This window comes from Callithrix jacchus, chromosome 12, assembly GCF_049354715.1.
Source record: "Callithrix jacchus isolate 240 chromosome 12, calJac240_pri, whole genome shotgun sequence".
In the NCBI taxonomy this organism is placed as follows: domain Eukaryota; kingdom Metazoa; phylum Chordata; class Mammalia; order Primates; family Cebidae; genus Callithrix; species Callithrix jacchus.
Window position 1 is genome coordinate 28,147,211 of NC_133513.1, and position 20,643 is coordinate 28,167,853.

Genomic DNA, 20,643 nt, shown 5'->3' on the forward strand with positions numbered 1-20,643 from the left:
ATCATTTTTGGGAGATGCGAATACTCAGAAGACACTTTAATTCAGATACACATACACATGTGCATGTTTTCACAAGTGCAGAGTCCTCACTTGTACACTATGGAGAGCTGGGGTGACTGGAGGGGGCTAGATTGGAGTACAGAGAGGGAATGGGTTTAGGAGCTTGTCTGATGGATACAGAGGTGGACTGAAATATATTTCAGCCTGGGAAGTGTGTTGTCACATAACCGGCTGATTAGATTACAGAAGTGTAGCATTTACTTATCTTTACTATTTCAAATGGAAAAAAAATCAATATTTTCCAATTATCTTCAATGGGGTATTAAACTGACTTTGTCATATTTCGTTTCACCATCCCAGCAGGAGCAGGGGGAGGGATCAGGAAAGCACACTGCGAGAGCAGATGACGTCTTCACTGCAGTACACGGTCGTGCCTCTAGTCCCTTCCAGCAATTTCTATTCAGAAATTTGGTCATTCATTTGTTCATCCTTTTCAGAAATTTCTAGTGATGCACACTCCATTCTAGGTACTGTTCCAGGTGTGGAGAATTCAGTGATAAGCCAGACAGTGCCCTTTGATTTCATGGGGCTTATTTTTAGTTGGGGGTAGACCACAAACATATTAATAAGAAAATGTCAGTAAGTGCCATGCAGAAGGTTAAGGCAGGGAGGACTGAGGGCTGGGTCCCTCCAGAGAGGGGGATTGCTTTAAGCTGAAATCTCATTGCCAAGAAGGATCCCTCATAAGACCAAGGACATGAGTGCTCTTGGCCCAGAGGCAGGAAGGACGATGTGGGACTAGGTACAATGGTGCATGCCTGTGGTCCCAGCTACACAGGAGGCCACTTGGGAGGATCGCTTAAGCCTGGGAGGTCGAGGCTGCAGTGAGCTGAGATCACACCATTGCAGTCCAGCCTGGGTAACAGAGCAAGATTCCTTCTCTCTCTCTTTTTTTTCGTTTTGTTTTGTGAGTCGGAGTCTCACACTGTCACCTGGGCTAGAGGGCAAAGGTGGGATCTCAGCTCACTGTAACCTCCACCTCCCGGGTTCAAGCAATTCTCCTGTCTCAGCCTCCTGAGTAGCTGGCTAGCCGGGATTATAGGTGCCCGCCACCACACCTGGCTAATTTTTTGTGTTTTTAGTAGAGAAGGAGTTTCACTGTCTTGGCCAGGCTGGTCTCGAACTCCTGACCTCGTGATCCACCCACCTCAGCCTCTCAAAGTGCTGGGATTACAGATGTGAGCCACCGTGCCTGGCTAAGATTCCTTCTCTAAATGCAAAGAAGAAAGTAAGGCTGCAGGAAAGTGAACTGCAGGGAAGAGGGCGGAAAGGTCCCAAATATCCCATGGGCCAGGCCATGCAGAGCTTGGTCAACCTGGCAAGGGGCTCGGATTCTTTTCTGCATGAACAAGGAAACATTAGAAGGTCAAGCAGGCAAGTGACAACAGGGTTTGGTTTTTATATGGCTGCCACAGGAAAATCCAGGCAAGAGTGGAGGCAGGGGGACCTATTAGGTGGCTGTTGAAAAAGTTAGGTGCGATGGCTCATGCCTCTCATCCCAGCACTTTGGGAATCTGAGGCAGGTAGAATTGCTTGAACCCAGGAATTCGAGACCAGCTGGGCAACATAGTGAGACCTCATCCCTACTAAAATTAAAAAAAAAGAAATAAAGAAATAGCTGGCTGTGGTGACACACACCTGTGTCCCAGCTACTCAGGAGGCTGAGGTAGGAGGATCACTTGAGCCCAGTAGGTCCAGTAGGTTGAAGCTGCAGTGAGCCATGATCGAGGCCACTGCGCTCCAGCCTGGGCAACTGTCTCACAAAAAAAAAAAAAAAAAGAAAGAAAGAAAGGAGGGAGGGAGGGAGGGAAGGAAAAGAGTCCAGGAAGAGTTGACGGGGCTTGGCTTGGAGTAAGGGATGATAGAAATGAACAGATTCAAGATCTATTTGGAAGCCCAAGTTCAATCAAACTGGCTGAGATCCGTGAATAGTCAGCAGTTTATGGAGGAGGTAACTAATAACTGCTAAGTACCTACTGTATGCAAGGTGCTGTTCTGAGCCTTTCACAGCTGCGGCCTTAACCTAGACTTAAATGGAGTTAGGACTAATAGGACGCCAAAATGGGTAATGACCTGCCGACCCAGGGACCCAGAGCCTCCACTCTCAGCCACCACACAGCATTGTCCAGGCTCTTATCTAACTATGAAACCCGAAGCTCGTGGAAGAAGCACGGCTAAGCATTTCTAAACCAAGCAAATGCGCATAACGGTGTGTAGGTTATAAATAAGCATTTCTGTCTGCCAGCTGCTGTTTGGGTTTGGAAAGGGAAAGAGGGTCTTAGCATGACTTGTTTATCCCAGGTAATTTGGCAGTAAACTGGGCCCCAGAAGTCAAGTTACACAGAAAATGCAAAGGAAAAGTGACAGGGATATTGTTTCAGGCTTGCTAAAAAGGAAGGTAACTTAAAGGCTCAGATCAGCCTGGAGGCACATGTGGGGAAGGAGGGGAAGGGGTGTTGCAGAGCAGAGTCCCCCTGGCTTTCAAACAGTCCTGTCTTTGTCTAATAGATTTCTGTTGTTTCAGTGGAATGTCCTTAAAGAAGTTCCCTCCTAACTAACGGGTCCATGGCATCAAGATAAATAATAGGATCCAGTCACGGTGGCTCACACCTGTAATCCTAGGACCTTGGGAGGCCGAGGTGGGTGGATCCCCTGAAGGAGTTCACAACGAGCTTGGCCAACATGCTGAAACAGTCTCTACTAAAAATGCAAAAATTAGCCAGGTGTCTCGGCATGCCCATGTAATCCCAGGTACTCGGGAGGCTGAGGTAGAATTGCTTGAAGCTGGAGGGTGGAGGCTGCAGTGAGCCAGGATCACGCTACTGCATACCAGCCTGGGTGACAGAGCAAGAGTCTGTCTCAAAAAAAAAAAAAAAGAAAAGAAATAATGGGAAAGCCAGGCGCGCAGCTTCATGCCTGTAATCCCAACACTTCGGAAGGCAAAGGTGGGAAATTGGCTTAAATCCAGGAGTTTGAGCCCCCCGCCCCCTGTCTACAAAAATAAATTTTTGCCAAGTGTGGTGGCACATGCCTTTAGTGCCAGCTGTTTTCCAGACTGAAGTGGGAGAATGGCTTGATCCCAGGAGTTTGAGACTGCAGTGAGCTATGATAGCACCACTGCACTGTAGCCGGGGCAACAGAGCGAGACGTCTCAAAATCAAAAAAAAAAAACAGAAACAAAAAAAGAAGAATGGGAAAGCAAGAGATTTTCCATTTGTCTGCCTAGTTATATACTGAGTTGGAAACTAGAGGCCTGATTTTTTTTTAGCCTGTCACAGAGCCTTAAAATTGTTTAAATCATTCATCAACTTTTAAAAATTAAGACTGGATTTACCACTTCTCTGGGAAATCTAATCCAGCAAAACCAGGCCCGCCTATCTGAATGGAAAACAGCAGCTGTTCTTTTCTTTTTTTTTTTAAGAGATGGTGTTGGCTGACGCCTGTTTTGGCCTCAGCCCACCTGCACCCAGGTGAAAATTAAAAAAAAAAAAAAAAAAAAAAGATGGCGTCTCGCTTTGTTGTCCAAGGATGCTCCCACCTTAACCTCCGAAAGTGATAGGATTACAGGCGTGAGCCACTGTGCCTCTCCTGAGCAGCTGTTTTTAGGCTGCCTCGTCCCCACCCTGTCCCCACCCTGCCGCCTTTCTCTGTTTGCCTCACTCTGACACATGTGTATCTTTGCAAACGCTATAGGGAGAAGCTAGAATCAAGGTTCAGGAAACCAGCCAGGCATGGTAGCTCACACCTGTAATCTCAGCACTTTGGGAGACCAAGGTGGGCAGATCACTTGAGGTCGGGAGTTCAAAACCAGCCTGGCCAACAGGGCAAAACCCAGTCTCTACTAAAAATACAAAAACGAGTCGGGTGTGGTGGCAGGCACCTGTAATCCCAGCCAACCAGGAGGCAGAGGCAGGAGAATTGCTTGAACCTGGAAGGTGGAGGTTGCAGCGAGCTGAGATCACACCACTGCACTCCAGCCTTGGTGACAGAGTGAGACTCTGTCTAAAAAGAAAAGTTGAAATGGGGTGGGGGTTGTCATGACGGGGTGTTCCGTTCTTGTACTAGAAGAAGGGTGTGCAGGCAGCAGCGTAGAGCAAGCATGCTGAGCACTGGGTCAGCCGTTGGACTAATAGGTTGCTAACCCCTCCTTGCTTTCTTGCTGTGTGATTGTGAACAGTTTGCTTTGCTTTTGTGACCCACTCGGCTTTGTCATTGCAAACGATAGGAAATCCCAAGAGCTGTCACCCAGGGAAGAAGCTGACAATGGCAAGGGCTCAGAAAGCACTGGAGAAACCGACTCCTGGTGAAATCAGATTGTCAGACAACCCATCTGCACCTTCCTTTATCTTTTTTTTTCCTTTTTCATCTTCTCTAGCCGTTTCATAAAAACTTCGTCCTCAAATAAATGAGCAGGTCACCGATAATCTATTGGCTTCACTAAGGAACTGTTGTTTCAATTTCCAGAAACCACATTTTGTCATCATTTCATTCTTATCTCTCACACATCACTGATTGATCTCTTAAAAGAAGGCAGTTTGTCCTCCAAAAATATTGTGTTCTCTTTCCAGCAAGCTTTGGGGTCCTGAGGTTCCCAGAGGCTCCTCCATCTCCCTCTGACAGACCGCCTGCCCCATCTCAGGTCTTGGATGAGAGAGTCTATAGCATTTCTCATTATGTTATTTTTTTTTACACATTTAAATCAGCCTTTGGACATTGAATATTTTAAGTTTGTTTTAGCTTTTGAATAGGAAATAGATCCAAATAGATCATTCAAAAATAAAAATAAGGCCAGGCACAGTGGCTCATGGCTATAATCACTTTGGGAGGCTGAGACAGGAGAATCACTTGAGCCCAGGAGTTCTGAGACCAGCCTGGGAAGCATAGCAAGATTCCATTTCTACAAAACAGTAAAAAAATTAGCTGGGTGTGGTGGCACACCCTTGTTTTTTTTGTTTGTTTGTTTTTTTGAGGAGTCTCACTCTGTCACCCAGGCTGGAGTGCAGTGGGGTGACCTTGACTCACTGCAACCTCTGCCTCCTGGGTTCAAACAATTCTCCCACCTCATCCTCCCGAGTAGCTGGGATTACAGGCACCCACCACCACGACTGGCTAATTTTTGTATTTTTACGAGAGATGGGGTCTCACCATGTTGGTTGGCCAGGCGAGTGTCGAACTCTTGACCTCAGGTAATCTGCCTGCCTTGTAATCCCAGCTACTCACGAGGCTGAGGTGGGAGGATCACTTGTGCCTAGGAGTTCCAGGCTGCAGTGAACTGTGTTCATACCACTGCATTCTAGGACGGGCCACAGAGCAAGACTCAGTCTTTAAAAGATAATAGTAACAAGAAAATAAAAATAAAAGCAATATAAAAAATATGCATTTAGAAGTCCCTCACATGTGCTCTCTGGGTGATTCTTTATGCAAAGAGAACCAATATGAGTGTATATTTTGATTTTTCCTTTTTCTTAGAGGAAAGGTTACATGTAATATACATTTTATGGCCTTGATTTTTTTTCTACCTTAAAATATGACCATCTTTTAAGGCGATATAAGGAGTAGAATATAGGAAGCTTGCTCATTCTTCCAGCTTTATAGTGTTCAGTTACATTGTGTAGATTCATCGTATTTATTCAGCGACTTACTATTTATAATATTTGCTATTGCAAATCATGATACAGCGAATACCTTGCGCATATGTTGCTTCTTATTTGTAGACAAATTTCTTCACGGCTGATTCCTAGTAGTGATATCGCTAGCTCAAAGGAAAAATGCATTTGTGCTTTTGAGGGATTGCAGGCACGAGCCACCATGCCTTTCTCTGGAAATACGTTTTTTAAATTTTTTTTTAAGATGTGGTTTCACCATGATCTTGAACTCCAGGCTGGTCTTGAACTCCAGACCTCAGGTGATCCACTGACTTCGGCCTCCCAAAGTGCTAGGATTACAGGCGTGAGCCACTGCGCCCAGCCTTCCGGCTGGATAAGTTCTTAATCCAAAACTCTTTAGTGATGGGGAGGCCCTTAACACTGGATGTCTTTACCTACAGTTTTCTATTCAGTTCGTTTTATTCTCCAAAACCTGATTGTTTGTTCCAAGGCTGAGCATTTTACCTGACTTGATGAGAGTGAGGGTCTAATAGTCAAGCCTGCCTCTGCACATTTGGTATTTTCTGCCCCTTGCCATCTTCTAGATCTTCTCAGTAAGCCATCTGGCTAGAAGGGAGCTCTACCTTCACTGGAGAATTACTTCCCTTCAGTCTCTTTATTAATTGCTGTGAGAGTCCGAAGCACGTTTAACAGCTGCATCGCAGGAGAGTTCCCAACCTAGAACATCCTCCTCAGCACCTGCTTATACTGCCTTTGTTCTGTACCAGCCTTGACTGACCTGGCTGAGGGACAGTGGAGTCTAGTGGTTAGGAGTGCAGGCTCTGGAGCCAAATTGCCCAGATTCAAACTAAAGCCCTGCCACTCATTCGCTGTGTGATATTTGGCAAGTTTCCTAATCTCTTTGGGTCTCAGTGCTCTCATCTGCCAAGTGGGATAATAATAGTGTCTATTCCAGGCTGGGCGCTGTGGCTCACACCTGTAATCCCAGCACTTTGGGAAGCTGAGGTGGGCAGATTGCCTGAGGTCAGTCAGGAGTTTGAGACCAGTCTGGTCAACATGGTGAAACCCCATCTTTACTAAAAATACAAAAAAATTAGCCGGGCATAGTGGCATGCATTTATACTCCCAGCTATTTGGGAGGCTAAGGCAGGGAATTGCTTGAACCAGGGAGGTGGAGGTTGCAGTGAGCCGAGATCGCACCACTGCAATGCAGCCTGAGTGACAGAGCGAGACTCCATCTCAAAATAATAATAATGATATAGGGTAGTTGTGAAGAGTAAATGATTTGATGTATGTACCTAGCCCGCAGCCCTCAGTGCCTGGCACGTAGTAAACCCTGACTGCAGGTGAGCTCCCATGTTAATGGTGGTGATGATAAAGATAGCAGTGGTGATGATGGTTGACACTGAGGGTCGTGTCAGTGGTGATATCAGTGACAGTGATGATGGTGACCGTGACAATGATGTTGATGGCAGTGATGATGATGGTGAAGATGGCGATTACAGGCATTGAGCCCTGCCACTTACAAGCTACATCTTTGTGACCTTGAGCAAGCCGTGCAATCACTCACCCTGTTTACTTCTCATTTCTTCATTGGTTTGTGTCAGTAGGAATGGTACTATACATCTAAAGCAAGAGTCTAAACAACAGCTTGTGGGCCAGATCTGGCCTGTCACCGGTTTTTTGTTGTTGTTGTTGTTGTTGTTTTGAGACGAAGTCTTGCTGTTTCTCACAGTCTGGAGTGCAAAGGCGCAATCTCAGCTCACTGCAACCTCCACCTCCCAGGTTCAAGCTGATCTGCCTCAGCCTCCCAAGTAGCTGGGATTACAGGCACCCGCCACCACGCCTAGCTAATTTTTTTTGTATTTTTAGTGGAGACAGGGTTTCACCATGTTGGCCAGGCTGGTCTGGAACTCCTGACCTCAGGCAATCCGCTCGCCTTGGCCTCACAAAGTGCTGGGATTATAGGCATGAGCCACCGTGCCAGTCCTTTTTTTTTTAATTTTTAATTTTAATTTTAGCTTTGGGGAGTGCATGTTCAGGTTTGTTACACGGGTATATCGCATGATGCTGAGGTTTGGGCTTCTATTAACCCTATATAGTAAACCCATATGGTGAACATACTATCTAACAGAAGTTTTTTAGCCCTTTCTCCCTCCTCTGTTTTTCAGTCCCCAGTGTCTATTGTTACTATCTTTATGTTCATGTATTCCCAATGTTTAGCTCCTACTTGTACGTGACAATGTTTTTTTAAATGAAGTTTTATTGGAACGTGGTCACATCCCTTGATTTGCATACTGTCTGTGGCTGCTTTTGCCACAGCGATGGAGTTGAGTGGTTGCACCAGAGACCTTGTTGTCTTAGGACCTTATGGAATACATAGAGAAAAATATTTACTCTCTGACTCTTTACAGAGAAAGTTTGCTGACCCCTGGTGTAAAGGTGTGGTTGTGAGGATGCTTAAGATGATGTGTCTGCATAGAAACTCATAGTAGGTGTCCGATATGGTTGCTGGGCTCTTACCTCCACCCCCACCACGCTCCTCCCACCTGAAGAGGATAAATAGAGGAAGTGGATTACAATATGAATAGTTTAATTAGGAATATCATGAAATTATCTTTTGCATATGTATTTTTATCATGTACTATACATTTCCATATGCATCAAATATACATGCATATTAGTCTAAGCAGAGGATATAAAAAGCTATGTCCTGTAGACTGTACTTCACGGGTTGTTTAAGACTTTATCAAGGGTAATTTTGGCACTGATTTTCCCTTGCCTGATGACTTCAGAAACTAACATCGGAGGAAGATGCAGCTCCCCTCTAAACGGTAGTGATGAAGATTACCTTCATTTAGAGCAAAGTGTCAGAATGTGCTAACCATTGAAAATAAATCCTGTGTGCAGATAAAACCTTGCTGAAATCGTAAGTGGGAGAATCGTATTGTAGTTACAAAATTCAATGCTATCACTTCCTCTTTTTCTTTTTCACAGGCAGACAGTTGTTCTATAAAGTGAAGTATGCTTGTATCGTTTACATTTCGCCTTATTTATTGCTTCATAGCTGAAGCAGTCGGGTCACCTTGCAAAATGCAGAGGGACACCCCTTAATTTTGCAAGTGGCATATATTGATATTAACGTCACCTTTTTCCACTTCCTTCTTTGAGGTGTTGTGAGAATAAATGAGATACAGGTGGGAAGATACACAGAGAAGCTGAGTGTAGTAGACAGGCTCAGTGTAATCTGGGTACGGCCCTGCCATTCTTGACAGGCAGGAGCTGTCTTTGCACTGAGCTAATCTGGAGGAGAGGGAGAGGCTCGGTGATGCGAGGACTGGGCCAACCAGTCTTCTAGGGAGCTTAGATAACAAATGCGCTTAATCGAGTAAATTATCTTCGTTGGAAAATAAGGAAATTATTTTCCGATTTAATGAATTTAAAAGCTTCTAATTAACTCCAATAGAAAGATTTGCTTTTATGTTTTATTTTATTTTATTCTTTTTGTTTTGTGTGTTTTTTAAAGAGACAAGGTCTTGGTATGTTGCCCAGGCTGGTCTTTAACTCCTGGCCTCCAGTGATCCTTTTGCCTTGGCCCCACAAAGTGACAGGATTACAGGCATGAGCCATTACATCTGTCCTACTTTCACATTTTAGTAGTTAAGCTCTGTGTTTTTTGCATTAATGTAACTGGACGACCAGACGCAAGTCTCATGCTTGCTGCTTGCAGAGTTCAGTTAGTAAGAATGAGGTCTGATAATAAGAAAGTGTATTTATTAACCAAAACTGGGAACGGGGAAGTGGTCCAAAGTAACCACTTTCATTTTGTGGAGGAAAACAGGGGTTTAAAGGGGGAAGACTGGCCAGGTGCAGTGGCTCACTCCTGTAATCTTAGTATTTTGGGAGGCCGAGACAAGTGGATTACCTGAGGTCAGGAGTTCGAGACCAGCCTGGCCAACACGATAAAACCTCATCTCTACTAAAAAAAAAAAAAAATACAAAAATTAGCCAGGCATGGTGGCGGGCACCAGTAATCCCAGCTCCTTGGGAGGCTGAAGTAGGAGAATTGCCTGAACCGGGAGGCAGAGGTTGCAGTGAGCAGAGATCGTGCCACTGCTTTCCAGCCTGGGCAACAGAGTGAGGCTCCATCTCTCAATAAATAAATAAATAAGAAGGGAAAACTTGACAAGGAAGGCATGCAAGAATTGGACTGAGTACTGTCTGTGTGTCTTGTTCTGGTGGCCGTCTTAGGCCCCAGTCTATCTGGATGTGGGGCTGGCGTCATCTCAAAGATGGCCGGGTCGTTAACTCGCCACCATGAGATCGTCTCTGGAATGTTGCAGCTGGGTCTCCAGGCTTGTTCGTTCTGTCTCAAGATTAGCCCCTGTGCTGTGTGGGAATTTGTCTCCTTAGCATCAGGTACAGTTTACACTACAATGTAAGGTGCAGGTGGATCATCAGCAGCGAGCAAGGCCGTTCTTCATCCTTAGGATGTGGCAATGAAATGACGGTGCGAATTCCTTTCTCTTTGGTGAATCTTTCCCCCCATTTACTGTTTGCATGTAACCCAACAAAATGCAACCTCTGGTGCCTTCTGTTCAATCAGTTCTTTCCTCTGAGTGAGACGTACTTGTTTACAGATTTCTGCCTTGTTTTGCGACATTGTCCCATTTACACAGGTATTTTGGGATAAAAAAGGAAGATAAGCTATAAAAAAAAAAAAAGATTAGCCCCGGGAACTTCTAAGAAGGCATATAATGAAATATGAGTATACAATTAGAGCAATGTGAAAGGAGTATATACAATGAGAAAGGGAGGGACGTGGAGTCTTTGTTTTTTTTTGTTTGTTTTTTTGACACAGAATCTTGCTTCGTCGCCAGGCACCAGGCTGGACTGCAGTGTCATGATCTCGGCTCACTGCAACCTCCGCCTCCTGGGTACAAGCAGTTCGGCCTCAGCCTCCCGAGTAGCTGGGACTACAGGCATGCACCACCACGCCCAGCTAATTTTTGTATTTTTAGTAGAGATGGGGTTTCACCATGTTGGCCAGGATGGTCTCGATGTCTTGACCTCATGATCCACCCACCTCAGCCTCCCAAAGTGCTGGGATTATAGGCGTGAGCCACTGTGCCCGGCCGATGTGGAGTCTATTTTAAGACTAAGAGAAAAGGCTTCTGCAGTTTGCCTTAACATTCAATCTTGAAATCCAAGAGAAAGGGGTAAAAAAGTTTTCAAATGCATTTTGAGGATAAGCTGCCCAGTTACATTCATATTTTGTTTTTTGTTTTTTTGAGACAATGTCTCTCTCCTTCACCCATGCTGGAGTGCAGTGGTGCGATCTTGGCTCACTGTGCAACCTCTGCCTCCCAGGTTCAAGCGATTCTTCTGCTTCAGCCTCCTGAGTAGCTGGAATTACAGGCATGCGCCACCACACCTGGCTAATTTTTGTATTTTTAGTAGAGACTGGGTTTCACTTTGAAGGCCAGGCTGGTCTTGAACTCCTGACCTCAGGTGATCTGCCTGCCTTGACCTCCCAAAGTGCTGGGATTATAGGTGTGAGCCACTGTGCCTGGCCACGGTAATATTTTGTTTTTATGGCCCACCTTAATTGTTTAAACTGTTCTTTAACAGTTCTTTAACAATAAATTGTTCTTTATTAATATGACAGAATTTTAGAGATTAAAAGCAACCATAAAGATGATTCAGCCTAACTCTTAAAAAAAAATGGAGAAAACTATGGCCCAAAGAGACCTAATGACTTATCCAAGGTCCCATAGCTGGTCACTTGTCCTTTGGGACCAGATCCCCTGGAGGCTATGTGGCCAGCAAAGCTAGGGCCTCAGCCAGGTGCTGGGATCTGTCTTGCTTGCCCTGGAGGAGCTCTGCCCCCTCCTGCTGCCTGCTCTTTGGCAGTTGGGCCCTACTGGCATTTCACTGGCCTCTGCACTACTCCTGCTGCCAGGATACCCCAGTATGTCAGTGGCCTGGATCTCAACCTGCTTTGTGCCTAGCAGCTCAGGGGCAGTCCCCTCGCTCTGAATGGTGTGACCTGACTATCTGGTATGTCATTGTCTCTGGCCAGCCTTAGGGCTCAGTTGGAATCCCCAGACTGACAGCCAGAGCAGTGTGGTCAAGGGTTTCTGGGAGTTGCTCTTTCTAGCTCCTATCTCAGAGCAGCAAGCATCAGGAGGTCCTGATAAAATTGGCTCAACACTCAAATCTCTTGATCCCTAAATCCTGTAAGTGTGTGTGTGTGTGTGTGTGTGTGTGTGTGTGTAACTAACAAACTTTATTTTTTAGAGCTTTCAGTTAAATTGAACAGAAAATACAGAGAGTTCCCATATACCCCGTCCCCACATACATCTGCCCCGCTATCAACATCCCACACTGAGCTGGGTGCTTTGGCTCACACCTGTGTAATCCCAACACTTTGGGAGGCCAAGGTGGTTGGATCACCTAAGCCCAGAAATTTGAGACCAGCCTAGGCAACGTGTCAAAACTCCCATCTCTATAAATTTTTTTTTTTTTTTTTAAAGAATACCCTAAACCACAGTGGTATCTTATGCTGGGCTCTTTTCCCTAAATCCTAGGTTCTTTGTCTTAAGGCAAAAAAGAAAACATAAGGCTGGTCCAAGTGCAGTGTGTTTACAACTAATTGATCACAACCAGTTACAGATTTCTTTGTTCCTTCTCCACTCCCACCGCTTCACTTGACTAGCCTTAAAAAACAAAAAACAAAACAAAACAAAAAAACATACACACACAACAAACACACGTTATGAACACAAAGGCAGGCATGTAGTCACTTTCAGATTAGTTCATTCTATCCAGGCATCCTGGCCTCTGTTAGTCTACCCCAAGGCTAGTACTGGCAACTACTAAGCATCATAGTTCACACACGAAGATAGCTCTGCCCTGTGTCTCCCTCTTCTCTGTCTCTCAGAACCAATTCCAAATTCCTAGGACTGGGATTCTGATTGGCTGCAGTTGGGTCAGGGGTCCATCCCTAGCACAGCATACTGAGGTTCAGGTCATGGGATTATGTATAATCATGGGCTGCCCAGAGGCCCCACTGTGTGGCAGAAAGGAGAGGAAGAGAGGGGAGGGTGGTTTGCAGTGTCATTATGAGCTGACCAGATAAACCAAAAGATGTCTCCCATACTATGATACTGTAGATCCACACTCCCCTATAAGTTCTCCAGTGGCCTCATTTCTAAATCCTTTTACACATTGGCCCTAGAGTTTGGCCATGGCCAGTGGTTCATCCTTGAGCCTTGGCTCTTTCCTTTATTCACAGTTTCTTGTAAAAAGCATCATCCTTTGAGCTTTGGCACCATCTGTGACCTCTCCCCTACCTCTCACTCACATGCAGACTCATTAGAAGTGACCATGTTCAGGCCCGGCACAGTGGCTCACGTCTGTAATCCCAGCACTTTGGGAGGCCGAGGCAGGTGGATCATCTGAGGTCAGGAGTTTGAGACTAGCCTGACCAACATAGTGAAACCCCATCTCTACTAAAAATACAAAAAATTCGCCAGGTACGGTGGTGCAGGCCCATAATCCCAGCTACTTGGGAGGCTGAGGCAGGAGAATCACTTGAACCTGGGAGGTGGAGGTTGCAGTAAACCGAGATAGCACCATTGCACTCCAGCCTGGGCAACAAGAATGAGACTCCGTCTCAAACAAAAAAAAAAAAAAAGGAGGAAGTGACCATGTCCAAAGACAAGTGTCTTTCCTCTGAGACTCAGTCCCCATCACTTTCCTCTTGCTAAGCTGTCACTAAGCTTTTTTGCTGCTCCCGTGTTCTGAGCGCTCTTACCTAAGGGAACCCTGGTTGTGGCATTTTCACAAATCGCCACCGGGGAGAGAAGTTGAGCAGTTTACATAGACAGTAATGCAGTGACTCTTGTTTTATATTTTCAAACCAAAGCAATCTATTAATTTTGTATCAAGGAATTCTTTTATAATGGACATTTCCATAAAAGTTGTGAAAACTGCATTTGAAACAGCATATTTAAACATTATGATGTCACTCTGTTGAATTTATGCATACCTTCAAATGTTAGTCTTCTGACTCTCCCGGAAAAGCAACAGTTCTCTCTGAAATTGCCCATTATGTGAAATGCAGGTAATTACCGCTAAGTCACATCTGCGCTGTCACCTCTGTGGTGGATTTGGGGGTTTGGTGCAGCACGTTGGTATGCACTCATCAAAGGTTGTGTGTATGTGCACAGAGGAAGGCATTTTTGTGGAAGGCATTTTATGTAATTCCAAACAATTTAATAAAAATGTAATTCAACTCGGGAAACTACAGTCCATCGGCCCTTTCAGGGTACAGATAATGTTCCAGATTAAAGGGCTGGAGCTTTGTTCATTATAGTCAAGTAACGTAAGTGTGTGAATTACCATTTTCCTTGCCGTTGGTCTATTTCAAAAGTGTGCCATTTTCCCATTATAATAACAGGCTACATTTTCTTAAAATCATTGGGTTATGATTGGTCCCGTCTATTCAGTTTGCAAATAAAAAGCTTTTGTGGTGATAAACTAGCTGTTCTAAAACAGCCTTAATCTTGGTTCTGCTTTTGAACTGCGACAGGTCAGACTCTGCGAAAGGCTGAGAGAAGCCGGTCCTGCTCACGAGAGAAAAAGGAGGTAAATGTGACCCTGGCAAGGGCTGATGGGAGGCAACTCTATTTGAAAGGACCTGAGGGAGCAGGGTGGTGAATGAGGGTCCTGAATCTCCTACTCTTTTCTCTTGGGGTCCCAAGCTTGAATCCTGGAGCAGATGATAGTGAGCCACTAGACTTACCAACCCAGTGTCACTTGGAATAATCATTACTTATAATAATCATCTCTAACTGACTGTATCAGTTAGCTTTGTCTGTGTAACAAATCATCCCAGATTTTAAAACAACCACTATATATTTAGTTCTGGATTCAGTGGGTTAGCAATTGGGGCTTATCTGGGCAGTTCTGCTGTTGGACCAGGCTCTGCAGACCTCAGGCTCTGTGTGGGGCTCACTCATGCTTCTGCAATTAATGGCTCTGTCAACTGGGGGGTAGTTGAGAGTCAGTTACCGGTACGTCAGTTCTCCTCCATATACTTCTCATCTTCCTGCAAGCCAGCCAGCTTTCTTCACATGGTGCTTCAAGGGTTCAAGAGAACAGGAGTGGCAACTGCAGGACTTCTTGAGTCCTAGGTTTTCAAGTCACACAGTGTCACTTCTGCCACTTTCTATTCTTGGAAGCAGGTCACAGGCTCCCAGATTCTAGGGGTGGGGGGAAATAGGCCTCACCTCTTTTTTTTTTTAATTGCATTTTAGGTTTTGGGTTACATGTGAAGAACATTCGAGATAGTTGCATAGGTACACATGTGGCTGTGTGATTTGCTGCCATCCTCCCCTTCACCCATATCTGGCATTTAGGCCTCACCTCTTGATGGGAAGAGCTACAAAATACTGTGGCCATTCTTGAAACCTACCACTCCTCCCTCCCCTGCTGAACCTACCTGCTCTGTGCCAGGCACCAGGGAGACTGGGACTAGAGGTTGAGTAAAACACAGTCCTTGATCTCAGGGTATGCACTGTCTAGTTGGAAGAGAACTACAGCACGATCGTTACAATATGGTGTGTGAATTGGCATCATAGAAGGACAGAGAAAGTGAGATTTTAACACAGAAACCAATCTCATAACTCTTCCAGCAGTATCAAGAAAGCCTTTGCAGAAAAGGTGGTGTTCAGGCTCCTTCTTGAAGAATGACTAGCAGTTTTCCAGGCCAAGGAATAAGGGCAGTCAGAGTCAGAGACATAGGAAGGAAGGTTGCAAGATCATGGCACCTGAAGCGAGTGGGAAGTGGTAACAAGGAGTCATAGGTTACTACAGGGCCCTTTGACTGAGCCCCAGGCTTATGAGAATATCAAATTAAGTCTTATTTAGTAGAGATGGGGCAGGAGTGCAGGGGAGAGGAATTGTGTGGCTCATCAGAAACACTGACCAGGTAGAAATTCATCCACACGTATCTACCGACACTTTTGATTTTAAAGTATCATCATTCCTATGATCAAAGAACATTTGTCTGGCTCAGCTGTGTCCCGGGGCTCAAAAATGGCAAGAAGACCTGGACTTTTTCCTTCCATTTCTGGGCTGTCCCAGCCAGATCAGAGAGGGTAAGCTGGGGCTGGACTGCACCCTGCAGCCTGTGAGTTCCATGATTTTCACCTTCTCCTGTTGTGTCCTTCATCAGCTGTAAACAGAACAGCCAGTTTGCGGTTTTCTTTCTTTCTTTTTTTTTTGAAAGGGAGCTTTGCTTTTGTTCCCCGGGCTGGAGTGCAATGGCACGTTCTTGGCTCACTGCAACCCCTGCTTCCTAGGCTCAAGTGATTCTCCTGCTTCAGCCTCCAGAGTAGCTGGGATTACAGGCGCCCGCCACCACGTCTGTCTAATTTTTTGTATTTTTAGTAGAGACGGGATTTTACTGTGTTGACCATGGCTGGTCTTGAACTCCTGACCTCAGGTGATCCACCTGCCTCGGCCTCCCAAAGTGGGGGGATTTCAGGCCTGAGCCACCGTGCCCGGCCACGTTTTCTTTTTCTTTCAATCAGCCCACCTGGGATGAGGGCTGGAGGAAGCCTTAGGATATTTGATGCTGCTGAAAAGATCTGAGTGTCGCCCAAGTGGGCAGGCTAGGGGCGAAGCCAGGATGGATTTTCCCACTCCCTCTGGTAAGGAATCTTTCTCTGGAGGCAGAAGCAAGTACCAGTCTTCCCACAACATCCTTCCAGAGACCCTGAGGTTGAGGAGCAGGGATGGAAGTGAGCACAGACCTGCAACCTCCCTCAATTAATGACCCCGGGCAAAGACCAGCCTGCAAGCCGGGAACGAAGCCTTAAACCTGCCCCTGGCCTTTGGTCAGAGAATAGCAGCATCCCATTTATCCACGTTAAGAAATTAGTTCGGAAACTACAGAGCAAGGCTGGGGGAGCTAGTTGAGATACTCGACCTTTCTATGTCTCTAGCAACAGGACTTCCCTAATTACTGCTTTCCCAGCTACTCCTATTGTGTTCATTGCCCGAGAGCAGTTCAGAACATTTCTCTTCTGAGAAGTGCTAGGAGTGAGAAACAGAGAGTGAGGCTGTTTATCACAATGTGGACACCTTCCAGGCTTAACCCGGAAAGACATTTCATATGGTTTCAGGCCCTCTGAAAAAAGGAGAGTGCTAACTCTCTTAACGGAGCTCTAGTTCTGTTAGAAAACCAAAAGAAAAAACCAACCACAAACAATTTTTTAAAAAAAAGCCAGGTTCGGTGGCTCCCACCTGTAATCCCAGCACTTTAGGAGGCCAAGGTGGGCATATTACTTGAGCCCAGGAGTTCAAGACCAGCCTGGGCAACAAGGTGAAACCCCACTTCTACTAAGAAACCATTTTAACAGCAACAGCTAACAGCAGGCTGTGAGGACTCTCATCTGATAGATTATAGCATGCCTTTCCCACCCACCTCTTCTTTCTGCATCCCACGCCCTCTCTCCTGTCTCCCTCTCTCCTGACTTCCTGGCCCTGCGTGCCTCATGCAGGATGTTAGGTGTAGACCAAACTGTATCACCATAAAAGGCAAGGAGAAGACCAGCTGTCTCTTTCCCAGTGCTGGTCAGAACAGTCGTATTTATCAAGGTGGTGAGGTCGTGTGGCCAGTGCACTCTCTGGAGGACGAATCCACCTTGGGTTGGGATTGGGTACTTCTCTGAGGGATCTTAAGCCACCATGACAAAGGGAGGGTGTGGCTGTTGTCAATGAACTGGGCCAGGCCAAATTCAGCCCAAAGATGTGTTGTATCTGGCTCATACCCTATTATAATTTTCAAAATGTAGGTGTCCACATTTAAAAGTTGTGGATTTTTAAAAATGTTTATATCCATATTTAAAATGTACATTTAAAATAGTTAAATGTACATTGAAACATTGCCAGTCACTGTACCTGGCAACATGTGGATATTTGAAAGCTCCCAGGTGGCTGGGTATCTTGGCTCACCCCTTTAATCCTAGCACTTTGGAAGACTGAGGCAGGAAGATTGATTGAGCCCAGGACTTCGAGACTAGCCTGGGCAACATAAGCAAGACCCTTTCTCTAAAAAAAGAAATTTTGAAAAATTAAACAATTATGAGGCTGGGTGCAGTGACTCACACCTGTAATCCAAACACTTTGGGAGGCTGAAATGGCTGGATAACCTGAGGTCAGGAGTTGGAGACCAGCCTGGCCAACATGGCAAAACCTCATCTGTACTAAAAATACAAAAATTAGCCGGTGTGGTAGCACATGCCTGTAATCACAGCTACTCGGGAGGCTGAGGCAGTAGAATCACTTGAACTCAGAAGGTGGAGATTGCAGTGAGCCGAGATCATGCCACTGCACTTCAGCCTGGGCAACAGAGTGAGACTTACCTAAAAAAGAAAAAAAAATTAAACAGGTGTGATGTCTCGTGCCCGTAATCTCAGCTACCCTGGAGGCTGAATTGCGAGGATCACTTGAGCCCAGGAGTTTGAGGTTGCAGTAAGCTGTGACCACACCACAGCATTCCAACCTGGACAAAAAGCAAAACCCTGTCTCAAAAACTATTTTTTTTGAATGAATAAATAAGTAAAATAAAAGCTCTCGTGTGATTCTAATGTGCAGCAGTTTGAGAACTGCTGATATAAAGCACTCAGCACAGGGCCTGGCGCAGTTCATTCATTCATACATTTATTCATTCATTCATACAGACATAACTAACCTAATGTCCAGGCCTCTTTCCAAACCACGTAGGTCAAACTCTCTGGGTGTGCAGCCTAGGCATCAGAATTTTTTAATCCCCTGATGTGCAGCCATGGATGAGAACCAGCGCTTTCCATGGATTAAGTAGACTCTGGCATACAAAAATTAGCCAGGCACGATAGTGCATGCTTGTAGTCCCAGCAACTCAGGAGACTGAAGCAGGAGAATCGCTTGAATCCGGGAGGCGGAGGCTGCAGTGAGCCGAGATTGCACCACTGTGCTCCAGCCTGGGCAACAGAGCAAGACTCCATCTAAGAAAGAAAACAGAATAAATAGCCCTGACTCTCAACCCAGGTACTTCTCTGTACCCTGTGCCTGGCCTGCCTGGCCCCAAAGGCACCTCAATTCTCCATCACTGTCACAGATACCAAGAGGCGAAACCAAAGAGAATGATAAACGTTATAGTTGAGCCCCAAATAAATCTCTAGGGAGTGCCAGAGGAGAGAAAGAAGACTTTCTGGAAGAGGTGGCCTGAACTGAGGTATCAGTAAGGTTACAGTCCCCTCCCCTCCCTTCTTTTCCTTTCCTTTCCTTTCCTTTCCCTTTCCTTTTCCCCTCCCCTCCCCTCTCCTCCCCTCCCTTTTCTTTTCTTTTCTTTTCTGTCGACACAGTCTTACTCTCGCTCAGGCTGGAGTGCAGTGACATGATCTCAACCTACTGCAGCCTCCGCCTCCCAAGTTTATGCGATCCTTCTGCCTCAGCCTCCCAAGTAGGTAGGATTACAGGAGCATGCTACCACACCCGACTAATTTTTGTGTTTCTAGTAGAGATGGGGTTTCATCATGTTAGCCAGGCTGATCTCAAACTTCTGGCCTCAAGGGATCCGCCCGCCTCGGCCTCCCAAAGTCCTGGGTTTACAGGTGTGAGCCACTGTGCCCAGCCAGGTTACCGTCATTTCTGAGAAATGTAGCTTTGATGGTTGGCTTAAAGTCAGTAGATAATTTCAGTTCAGCTGGTAAAAATATTCTCAGCCTCGTTTCTAACAAGTATTCATGGTTCCTGCCTGTGGAGATTATATAGTGTTTATGGCCCTTGGACATGAATTATTAATGATTTTGAAATAGTGGTCATTGTAGTTTACTCAAAAATCATTAGGAAGTAAATTTATCATGCAGTGTTAGAATAAAGGAGATCATAGAGCAGGAAGAAATATTTATTCATCATCCAGTTCATCCCCACAGCATCCACACTGGTGCCCAGGGCACTGTGGGGCTCATGAGCATGGCACTGGAGACATGTCCTCTTACTGCTCAGAGCCACTGAGGCCACTGGTGATTCTGTGAATTAACACCTCCGGTTTGCTGTGAGGCCTGCAGTTCCGGTCCTGGGGCCAAGCAACTCTGCCTCAAATCCTCCCAGCTGTGTGACCTTAGACGAGTCTCCTGAGCTCTCTCACCTTGTTTGATAATGTCCATTTTGGAGAGAGTTAATACAGTCATGTATTAATGTACCTAGCACAGTGCTGGGCACACATAAGTGTTCCATAGATGTTAGTTGTTACATAACTTGAAGTATCTAGGATTGAACAGTTTCACAAGGAGAAGGCAGCATAGTTAATTACGCTTCCTGCCGAAGGGGCCTCCCTCACTCCAGCCGGACTTGAGGCTGATTCCAGCCTTCCTACTTCCTGGCTATGTGTCCCCAGGCACCTGGGCCCCAGGCAGGCTAGCCCCAGGGCCCTCATTCTTAACCACTCTGAGAGCCTCCCATGATAGTAGACGGCCATCTTTTGCAGTTGATTGGAGATTCCAAAAAATGCTCTTGACAGCACACTCATCTGCTGAACTGACTTTGCAAAGGATTGCAAAAGTCATTGAACTCACCCAACTAGAAAATGTTAAGCCTTCCCTTTGCATGCATGCACACGTGCACGCGCACGCACACACAGACACACACACACAAACACACAGGAACGCACACACACACACCCCTTCCTGCTATTAGCAGAGACTTCTGGTACAAGGCTAAAGACTCCCTTCATTTTTCCCAAGCAAAAGAGGAGACAGGGGCCTGAGGGGAACACAGCAATGGAGCGAGTCCAGGATCCAGGGTGCCTCCAGGGACGAGGTTATCTGGACAGCCCTCTCTGTCACTTCAGTGTGCAGCCACAAACATGCCTCTGCTCCCCTCTGGGTCTTCTGGGTCTCTTTATCTTGTTGGGGAGTCTGTT

At 45.8% G+C, this 20,643-nt stretch overlaps 1 protein-coding gene across 24 annotated transcripts in view; it reads left to right on the forward strand.

Annotated features, from left to right (window-relative positions):
• Positions 1 to 20,643, forward strand: part of KATNIP (katanin interacting protein) — a 227,848-nt gene that overhangs the window by 11,870 nt on the left and 195,335 nt on the right. For 12 of the 24 annotated variants that reach the window (XM_078344986.1, XM_054242718.2, XM_078344992.1 and 9 more), the window contains exon 2: positions 14,263 to 14,318. The exons of 9 other annotated variants lie outside the window; for them this stretch is intronic. Coding sequence is in view for 6 of the 15 variants with exons in the window: in XM_009009354.5 (XP_009007602.4) it covers positions 14,263 to 14,318 (56 nt within the window). In the remaining 9 variants the exon portion in view is untranslated. Of the gene's footprint in view, positions 1 to 2,583; positions 2,700 to 14,262; positions 14,319 to 20,643 lie in introns of those variants that run through there. 3 more of the 24 variants (XM_078344985.1, XM_078344988.1, XM_078345000.1) reach the window with 1 other exon arrangement.